The following is an 11,346-nucleotide window of genomic DNA, read 5'->3' as shown; positions in this document are numbered from 1 at the left end:
TATATATATATATATATATATATATATATATATATATATATATATATATATATATATATACATAGCAATTTCGTGACACTTTCACAGTTACTGCGGTTGGGCGAAAGTCGGGGAGTGATGAAACTCTATACCGGATACGCTCCGCGATGTCGTTGCTCCTGCGCGCGCGCGCGCGTTAACGATGACGTTAGTGGCTTTATGCAAATATCTTTTCTTGCGTAAGTGGGAGAAGCCCGATGTAGAAACGGTAAAACTGACGAAAGCTGCACAGGTGACACGTCAATCGATGACTCTTTCACCGAAAATAAATCAATTATGACACCAAGTACAGAAATTTCCTCAGCGATATACTCCGCATTCGAGCATCAATGTTTATATCGTTATTTTATCCATCATTTTTACCACTTATTACGCAGAAATCGATAAATACAACGATCCATACAACGTAATAACGACCGTGCAATTTCAGCATTTCGCAACACGGAACCATTCGAAACGTGCAGAATTAAACGTATAAAATTTGCACGAACTTTTGATGAGGCTGAAGATCTTTGATAGACTGAAATATCAACTTCACTTATGTACTGGCAGATTAAGTCAACTTACAGCCAACACAGTCGCCGAATTAAATATATTGCATGAAGATGGATCAAAACGAAAACTGTTACTCGAACGAGAAAATGTAATATTAATAACTGATTAATAGTAACGTGAAAAATGACAGCTGTTTCTTCTGTAAAAAAATACTGATGCAAAAGTATTTGAGAGAGATGACTCAATCTAGATACTGAACGCTTGTATAATGTGTACACAGAAAGAACGATTTATTGAATCAAGTAAATATTTCTTTAGAATAGTCCAAACAAATTATTTGGTTGACACAACAAAAATATTTCTTTGGAACTAAACCGCAAATAAATATTTTTATTGTTTCAAATAAAATTTTATTTGATTAATCAAAAAATTTGTTTGGACTATTCCAAAAAAAGTATTTATTTGATTCAACCAAATCGTTCTTTCTGTGTATGCAGTTCTCTTTTCTCTTTTTGAAATGATTAGCTTCAGCAAAACATATTTCCTTGATCTTAAAATATACTTATCGCAGATTTTACGAGAAAATCTGCGAGAAAATTTTACGAGCTCATGACAAAAATATTATAAAGCATTATCGGAGAAAAATGCGGTTTGACTTTATGTAAAGTAAACAAACCGAAATTTTCTTTTAATTTAATATTCTGGGTTAGAATGCTAAACTTATTATGATTCAGAAAGTATTTTAGATAAATTTTATGCTTGTGATGAATTTATGATATATTACTTATACGAATATATAAACTTACGTATATAATATTGTACGTATATAATATATACTTAGACGAATATATAAACTTATAATATATTTGAATTAAATATAATTCACTTGAATATAGTATAGAATAGAATAGAATACTATTTATGTTCTAGCATCAAATCCTTTCAAAGCAACATACAAGTGCAAAATATTAATGTAGGCAGTCGTCACGTAGAGAAAAAAGTCGGAGAAATAAGATAAGTGATCATACGTACAAAAAGGGAAATGAAAAAAAATAAAAATAATAGAGATACAAATACTCTCTCTCTCATAAAAGATAAGAAAATTTTAAATGACAATGGAGGAATGAGATATAAAAAATAAAAAAGGATATGCAGTAAATAATGGTCTCAACACAGTACTTTTCTATGTGCAGTGTATTGTGTCATCAGCGAACATTGACGTTACGTATGTCTGGTTTGTTCGTTTGGTGAGCGCGTGTCGGCAACGTCGAAAACAAATCGCAATGAGTGTGCAGATGATTTGCTTAATCTTTACAGTTTTATGCGGGCTTTAAAGCAGCATTGACAAATCACGCGCGCATGCATGCATTTCGTAAACGTCGCCGACTTTTTGAGCTGATGAATCTTCGAGAGATACGAGCCTGAATGTATAAACGCGTGTCATGCCAGCAGCTTTCTCCCGCGAAGTTAGCCGGATACGCTTGTAACTTGCTACATTGTATTCTTCTTTAACGATGCCTTTATCCTCGTAGCATAAATTTTGTTTAATTGATCATTTTATTTTCATAAATAAGCAAAAGTTGAACTGTTTAAATCTCTGAGTATCTCGTGCTTCCTTCAGTTTTTCTCTTTTAACAATCCTCTTCGTGCATTTGTATATCTACTACCTTCATTTTTTAACGTTTCCCAACTATCTGTTTTACAGCTTATGTTTTATGTTAAAGTTTCACTACCTTTATTTTAATAAAGGTAAACTACCTTGCAATATAATGTGAAAAAGGGCACCACCTATTTAATTCAAATATATTATAAGTTTATATATTCGTCTAAGTATATATTATATACGTACAATATTATATACGTAAGTTTATATATTCGTATAAGTAATATATCATAAATTCATCACAAGCATAAAATTTATCTAAAACACTTTCTGAATCATAATAAGTTTAGCATTCTAAACCAGAATATTAAATTAAAAGAAAATTTCGGTTTGTTTACTTTACATAAAGTCAAACCGCATTTTTCTCCGATAATGCGTTATAATATTTTTGTCATGAGCTCGTAAAATTTTCTCGCAGATTTTCTCGTAAAATCTGCGAGTATATTTTAAGATCAAGGAAATATGTTTTGCTGAAGCTAATCATTTCAAAAAGAGAAAAGAGAACTGCATACACAGAAAGAACGATTTGGTTGAATCAAATAAATATTTTTTTTGGAATAGTCCAAACAAATTTTTTGATTAATCAAATAAAATTTTATTTGAATCAATAAAAATAGGTATACAATAATGGGTCTTTAAAATCCGACGATCACTTCAACTATTTATAATGATTTAAAAAATCTGCAAAAATTCATGGATATTCTTTCAAGTTTCTAAAACACCCTCCCTACTAAGTGTTATTTGGGAGGGGGATTAGGAGTGGAAACTCTTCGACATTTCGAGAAACTTCCAAGAAAAAAATCCGCTGGACTTGAAAGACCCATGATTGTATTCTACAGGTTTAACGTCTTTATTTTCACGTGATAAGCTGAGGCGATTTATTACGGCTATTTATTCGTCTACCTCTGTGCGGAGATTGCAACTTTGGGATTATCGTCGTCGTATCATCGAATATTTTTGTAACTGCATGCGTTTGTCCCACGTACTTGTGAACCGGATTTTACGATTCACGTAATTAAAACCGAGCGTATGTCAAAACGGCGTGCACACTAAAGCGCTTATCTTTTCAGGTAACACCGACGCACACATCCCTGCGCAAAACCGGATGCGTTTCCACTCATGTGCATCGCGTCGCACCCACATAAATTTTTTACTTTTCTCCAAAATAATGAACATTAGCGCGCACACTCAACTGCACGATACATTTGTTTTAGTTACTTTAATCAGACCTAGACTTTCAATGCTTTTGTAATTATTCAGCAAAGAATTAGTAATACATTAATAAATGTGTAATTAGTGAAAAAAATGACAGTCTGTTAAAATTTCTGTTGAAATATACAACGCAACACATGATGTGTCGATGACTTTCAGAAAGAAGCGTAGGAAAACAAGTTTAGTTACGAATTCCTTCGGACGATATTTAGAAGTAGAGAAGAGATCGAGCGACACAAAAACCTGATCTTATAGTCTTAGCTCGATATTAATAATCGTTTTATATTTAAAGTTCTGGAGAGTCAGATTGCCTGAAAATCGTGCTTGTTCTTTCACAAATTTTTATAACAAACTGAATGAATATGCGAAAGTGTTATTTTGACGTGTATTTATACAACATATAAAGAGGAGAAAAATATAATTTTGATGATCAAATACTCAATCTAAGTATATGGTACATGCAGTTAAAATATATTTCGTTTTTCTTTTCAAGATCGTCATTTTCAAGGCAGTAATATCTTGACTCTCGATGGTTCAATTAAGCTGAAATTTAGATAAAAAATTTCCGTAAGATTGTCGTTAACGTGTGAATCATTATAATAGGAATTGAGTAAAAGTTAACAAAATTGCAAATATCTTAATGAAATATTATTAAATTTTCAGTTCTCTTATAGTAAAAAAATTAATATTTATAAATATAGTAAATAAATATATTAAATATCTTATAGTAAATAAATTAATTAAATATTTTCACGAGTTTGTCAGTGATTTACACAATAACGACAAGCTTACGGAAATTTTCTACCTAATATTCAGCTTAATTGAACCATCGAGAGTCAAGATATTATTGCAAAATGACGATCTTGAAAAGAAAAACGATATATATTTTAACTGCATGTACCATACACTTGTACTGAGTATTTAATCATCAAAATTATATTTTTCTTCTCTTTATGTTATATAAATACACGTCAAAATAACACTTTCGCATATTTATTCAGTTTGTCATACAAAATTGTGAAAAACAAGCATGATTTTCAGGCAATCTGACCCTCCAGTTCCCTTAAGACCATCTTAAGTTCACCTTCAGGTACTCTGTAGCCAATAAAATGATCCGTACAGCATCTGAAGATGAATTTAGGACACTCTTATAAATATAGGACCTGACTATGAATACCGGTTTTAGTTTTCTCCAGAAATATTCCCGCAGGGATTAAGTGCTCCTGCATCGTTCAACCGCACGGCATTTGACGAGGCGTCGGCACGGCATTCTTGAACCTCCTGAAATTTTCGGTGGAGTTCAAGATACCGGTTTCGAACTCACCGACACGTGGCCGCTTCGAAAACCTATCGGACAGGTTCAACGTGCTTGAGTTTTTCTGTAAGTTACAATGATCGCCCGACGTACAAGCGTTCCAGACAGTGCCAGTGCACATAAGTGTCTTGTTAACTGTCTTGTGTGGCGACGGCACGCTGCGATCATTGATGTCTCCATACATGTATCGCACCACGCACATTTTTCAAAAATTATATTTTTACATTGTGCACGCGGAAAAAATATTATAGTTAAAATTACGTTAAGATTGTATCCCATTTTACAATGTTTCCTCTATAAAGCTGGATTACACTCTGATATTATAGTGTAAATTACTGCATAAATAGTAAATTTGACGGTCTACCGAATTTAAAAGGTCCAAAAATCATCAAATAATTACAATAATTTTAAATCCTTTTCTAAAAATTATTCACAATTAATATCTGCATGATTCTTTCACTGACCTTATATTTCTCTCAATTATAATAATTTTGTGGCAAAGAATCAAATATAAACAACATTTTGAAACAAATATATATTGTAATTTTGGTCATGATTCTTATATATTCTAAGATCAGACAATTTGGTTGCAATTTTTACCACAATATTTCGTCTAACTAGCTCAATGATTTATGCAATTATTAGACGATAAACCAGAATTTAATTTGCAATTCAGAATACTTCCAGTTGTATTGTATCATGCTTAATCTTGCGTTACTTGTAATTATCCTTATAATGAAATGAACTGTAGCTATAGATCAAGTTGAGAGTAACCACACCGTTTGTTTGCGCGTGGCCATTAATAAAGCTGCGTTTAACGCGAGTAGAAATAGGATGCATTTAGCGCGCTGCAATTAAGCTGTTCGCATAAATCTCAATTTATTTTGGAATCACGCAGAGTGTTTAACACGAGTATCATATCCCGTCTAATCGCACCAATCCCATCCCTCTTCTCCCGGCTCATTACCCTATCCCAACGTTTCTCGAACTTACCGAACAACAGAGCAAGGATCGTCAAGGTCACGAGGACCTTCGACCCCATCGGACCCGCCATGATCGCCATAAGCTGTCTCCGCAATGCCCGCTCGTTTTGGCGAGATGAAAGATACGTCAAGGACGCGATATCGCGCGGGCTTCTCCTTCAGGACTTGATGCACCCGGGTCGCTCGCAGTCGATTCGAAATGAGCAGTGATGACTACCGATGTTCGCCATGTTGGATCGCGAGCTTACAGCAGGCCGCCGGGCATCAGGAGAGCCGACTTCACGGACGCTGCCTACGGCACGCCATTCTTTCTCTTTCCCCCTTCGTCTCCTTCCTCCTCCTCCTCTTACTAATCCTTCCTCTCGTTCCTTTTTCCTCCAACTCAGTCTCACACTCTCGCACACACTGGTTGACCTACTTGGCGGTGAATCGGTCCGGTATACACGTCAGGTTTTCGGCCAAAGTGCCGCACCGGACTTCAGCTTAATAACCGAGGAAAAGCTTAAGCTCGTCTTAGACACTTGGTCTTGTTTACTTGTCACTGCCTTGTCGTTTTATCTTGCGACTTCGCTGAACATTAATGTGAAAGGCTTCACTGTTTTTTCACTGCTGGAGCTTTTTTCGCGTAATTTTCTCTTGGTCCACGAAAAAAACTAGTAAATCACCTTTTCAAGATAACTGTCACGAGTGAAAATGTGTAGGCAGTGTAATCGGAGAGAGAATCATGTAAATTCAATAAGGAATAACCGACACATCGGCACCTAGTACAGTTCCCGAGAAATGTTAGCACGTCAGCTTTAAAAATCAACAATTAAATAGCGGATTAAAAATTCAAATGAGCCTTCTCATTTGAAACACGGAATATCTCTTCAGTACTGAAATGCGGAACATATCAACAGGTAGGTAATTGATTCATAAGTCGATGATCACTTTCAAACGCGACAGCTGGTCGCGTGCACTTTGCAAATATCGCCACCAGTTTCACGTAAAGCAAATATCAAGCAATTATCAAGCTAATTATCGTTCGGGCGGCAGAGGTCCTCCGTCTCGCGCCTTACATTCGAGATACGGAATTTCACCGCGCTCGATTCACAATGCAGACATTCGCGAGACGTAACGCACATTGCCGAACGAGGTCCACGTGAAATCTGGACCGACGAATTTCTCCGTAGAAAAACGAATGTAACACGTGATGCCCTGTTCTCTCTTTCTCTTTTTCTTCATCAAAATTGGCCGATCGCGGGAGAGCGCACCGATGACGATCGTTTACTTTCCTCGGTCAGTGTCGCCATCGCTTGTTATCCTGCAGCGTCAAGGTCCTCAGGTGTGCACACCATCCGAGGTTCACTTCACGGTCGTTCACACGGGACTGGCTCACGGCTGAGGACGGTCATACGCGGGTTTCTCCCACTTTAACTATGCCATAGCTACACACCATGGTGCACTGTACACTGCCGAGTATGTACGTCACGTCTTCGTGGCTGACTTCCACCATGCCCGGTTCTCTACCACCATTCGTGCTCTATAGAGCAGCCTTTCCCCACTACCGTGAGTCTTTCTCTCTTTCTCCCAACAATTTCTGCGGCGAAGCGTGTCTACCTGTACGGCCGGTACTATACCACCGTCGGGCCGCAGTCCACGTTTCATCGGTTTCTTGAAATTAACGCAGGTGAAATTTTTCGGCAGATCTAGAGCAGAGCAGAAGTGGCGAGCCGCGCAAACAAATTCACTCGCCGAAATTTTCAGATCACAACTTCGTGCTTTGAGAGACCCTCGCGGGGCAAAGAGTTGGACTCGTTCGATTTATTTATTCCTTGCGTTAGTGAAATGTTCTATGCGATCAAAATCAAAATTTACAAAACATGTTTCTGGGTAATCTTAGGAAAGGCTGTGGAAGAGAACAGCGCTACACGTAAATTATATCGTAATTTAAAAAGTTCACGCTAAATTACGTCTAGCGCTAAACGTGATCATCTGCCGGCTTCTTCCGCGTTTTTCGCGCGACTTCCTAGTTTTCATTCATTTAACATGCAAAACTTGTTAGAGAGTCTTACGATATGATAAATTGAGTAATTATTGGGATATCTCGTTGCAAGCACGAAGTTCAAAGTTTGTTAACAGACAATACGCGCACGGCCTGATGCTTTGACGTATACGTGTTGAGAATCGGATCAGTAAAATCATAATTCAAGCGGTGGAAATAAAAGCAAGCATAACAAAATTATACGGTATCGCAAGTCATCGTCGTCGTGCAGTCTTAATTCCACGGCTGTCAACCGTGCCATTTTTCTCGTTGCACAGATTTTTATGATTGCTATTATTAAGGAACGCCAAGTGTGTATTTGTGCCGCTGCGTTCTACGTTGTGACGTGCGCTTTGCAGTTGATCGTTTTGTTTTGCGTCTGCAATCCGAGGAAAAGAAAAAGAACCAGAAGTATGCATAACGATTGATAACATCTTCTTATTTGCAGACACTTGATGACACTACAGACAATAATTGCCGCATTATCTCGTGATTCTCGGTGATATCACGGAACACGCGACTTTTGCCATTCCCTCTTAATTAATTAACAGGTCACTCGAAAGGCTCCCCGAAAAGTAGAGTTGCGTATGATTTATATTTCAGTGAGCGCGTGCACTCGGTACCGATAATATTGCTAAAGTCCTGTCTCCATCAACAGCTGAATAATTAAGCAAACTGCTTAATGTGCGCGGAGTCGCACATGTGCAGTTAACGGGACTCCTTTGATGCATCGTGAGCATAGCATGAGACTCGCTTGCACCGAAATGTTATTAGCGTCGGTTCTTTCCCGCCATATAGCGAAAATTGAATCCCTAATTGGACTTGGTAATGTTTTGTTGCTTCAAGAAAGACTTACTCGTATCGCGGTATAACGCGACGTGACGTTATAAAAATCCCAATTATCAAAAAGGAAAAAATTGATATCTTGTGAATGAGATCTTCTGTACGTGACGTTTTACTTCGTTTATACGGCTACAATCACCGAATTAAACTGCTCCGTTGGGACAGTTCAATATAACATGAATGTGTTAACGGTTACGAACGTACGCAGATTAACATCTTGATTAGCTCATCACGCTCAGTCTACTTCTCTTTATCTTATATCATTAAATAAGATCAGAGTTAGCGCGCGTATTCTCGCTCGTAATCGCACCCTCTTGCTTTACTAATGAATGTAACGTAACGTAACGTAAAGAATTGGTCAGCAGTATAACTGAATCTCGCAGGTGCACACGCACAAGCATACTTTTCCGCATTCAGTAAACACAAGATGTACCGATGCCTTACTATTTCTTTGCCGTTGTTATGATAAATCGCGTGTCTATATCGAGTTTTGTATTTCTTTACGCTTCGCGACGAACATCTCAATTGTATGCCGGTTATTGTCACGATAAGCTGAAGTACTGTAAATAGATGAGCTTCTAAACGTGCATCCGTACATAAGTGTGCATTTTGAAAAGACATGAATATATTCCTTTTATCTTATAATTTAAGGAATTTCATTTTTTATATTTACTTTTATACGTCGTTTCATATTCTTCCAATTTTATGTATTTAATTTTATGTTTCTGGCTTTATGTATTCACACGTAATTATCCCGAGAATAACGTTCTACTCTCACAGTCCGGTGAAAATAGAATCATCCAAGTATATTACTTTCGTATGTAGAATTAGCCGGCCTGCTTTTCTAACTCGTTGCTAATTCGTGAAAGCCTGACAGCTGTGAATCGCGCGTCATGGACTTCTCTTGCTTTCTGGTAGTCCTGCATCTTTCTTTTGCTGACACAAGACGGGCGCGTGTGCGTCGTTGTACAGAGTTGCATTCCGTTCGTCCAGTAAAAGCGGGTTGGAATGTGTGAGCTGCCATGAATGCTTCAAATAACATTGATTTTCAACTCAGCATGAGCATCATTGAAACTCGCGCGCAGCTTGTATAAGTTTCCTCATATTTTATTTAAACTTTTTAGTGGTAGTGTGTTAGAAAAAGGAAAATAAGCAAAAGTTTCTTACCCGAGAGTACTTGAGTTCAAAGAGATGTGAATAGATAGGAGAGTATCGATCAGGTTGTAAATGTTTTGAAAATGTGAAAAATGCGTATTCGCAATAGCAAATCGGAGGAAAACATTGCTCCTCCATCGATAATCAGGATATGCTTGTTGATGGACCTCACGTATGTCGACACACCCATTTCTATAAGCGACTACGCGAACTTCGTTGGGTTTGTCCGCATTGCGATATACGGCGCACGGAGAATTAAAATTGCATTTCGACGGGTAACGGGTAGAATCCTGGTCAAGTATGCATGAAATTACTCGGTCAGTAACTGATTCTCATCCGCGAAAAAAATACAGTGAGACGGAAATTATCGTTGCGTAGGCGACTGCAAAATCCTACCCGGACACATTAAATATTTATTCATATTGCCGCATTAAATGTTTATTATCGAGTTTGTAACACTTTTTCATCGAAAGATGTACTAGATTCAATCGATTCTCGTGAGACATTCTAAACCACATACGTCTGTCTAAGAAGCCGTCTTAGTAAAGAAGAAAATAAAAAGATGATAAAAGAGCAATTTGATTTATATGAAAATAAAAAATTTAAAAAATCATTCAACTCGCTATTGATTTGTATTGTCAAAAAATAAAAATCCATCCGATTCTTCCGTCGTCAGGTCATATTAGTTGAAATTAAAAACCCGTCTGTCTTTGCATTGAATTACTGTATGACCTCAATTTGTCGATAGAATCGGTGGCGACTCATAGCGGATATTCCAGCATTTCACTTTGATGTAAAAACTGTTTTGCTGAATTCTTTAAAATGCGATGGACGGACTACCTAGCGCCATTTAACGGTGTCATGAAAAGTTTCGTTTAGCCAAACAGAATTTGTCCCGCGGCTAAGGAGGGTTTGCGTCTCGACTAAAGAAGTTAATATTAAAAAGTATAGTAATCTCCTCCCCCTCTGAAACGCGTACTTCGTCGCTTAAAATGCGAGTCAAAAAAGAGACAGAGAGAGGGAGAGAGAGAGAGAGAGAGAGAGAGAGAGAGAGAGAGAGAGAGAGAAAGAGAAAGAAAGGATATTCCGATAAAATGGTAGCCTTTACGTCTAATACGATAAAAAAGTTGCTCTGATGTTCTACAAAGAAACCTGGTAAACAAAGTGATAAACAAAATGCTGTAACAAGGTATTATTCGAGTAATTATTAACACAATCGTCCAATAATGTATCATAACATTGTTGAGGTAACTCGACTGATGATAAGTATGTGTAGACTTCTTATCCTCAACTTTCTCGTTTACTGTCAGTGGATACATCGAATGGAGGAACTTCATTGTACGATTTGTACCTAACAAATGCATTGCAATGAAAAGCAATTTTACTTTTATATCATCAGTTGAATGATACTTGAAACTTGTAAGTTTGTCTTATCACAGGATTAAAAAACCGCCAAATGCACCGCCAAACCAAAGATATAAAATCTTACTTGCATTGACGCGATTTATATTCTTTAACAATCAACATGATACTTTCCTGATTATGATAAATATTTCTTTTCCTCGATCTTCTCGATCTTTCAATTTAAAGCGCAGCTCATATGTCAATTCTCAATGTC

The 11,346-nt window shown here is 37.0% G+C and overlaps 1 protein-coding gene across 1 annotated transcript in view; it reads right to left on the bottom strand.

The window, feature by feature from the left end:
* The window catches only part of LOC116846171, a 32,446-nt gene extending 25,262 nt beyond the window's left edge, over positions 1–7,184 (bottom strand). Inside the window, exon 1 of the mRNA XM_032819694.1 lies at positions 5,718–7,184. Within this exon, the coding sequence (XP_032675585.1) occupies positions 5,718–5,787 (70 nt within the window). The 5' untranslated portion in view covers positions 5,788–7,184. The remainder of the gene's footprint in view (positions 1–5,717) is intronic.
* Positions 7,185–11,346: the final 4,162 nt, after the last annotated feature.

This window comes from Odontomachus brunneus, unplaced genomic scaffold (assembly GCF_010583005.1).
Source record: "Odontomachus brunneus isolate Ranch 3 - 2012 unplaced genomic scaffold, Obru_v1 Obru_scaffold_061, whole genome shotgun sequence".
Classification (NCBI taxonomy): Eukaryota; Metazoa; Arthropoda; class Insecta; order Hymenoptera; family Formicidae; genus Odontomachus; species Odontomachus brunneus.
The sequence above is the reverse complement of the archived record's forward strand: the minus strand, read 5'-3'. Positions and strand labels throughout refer to the sequence as shown.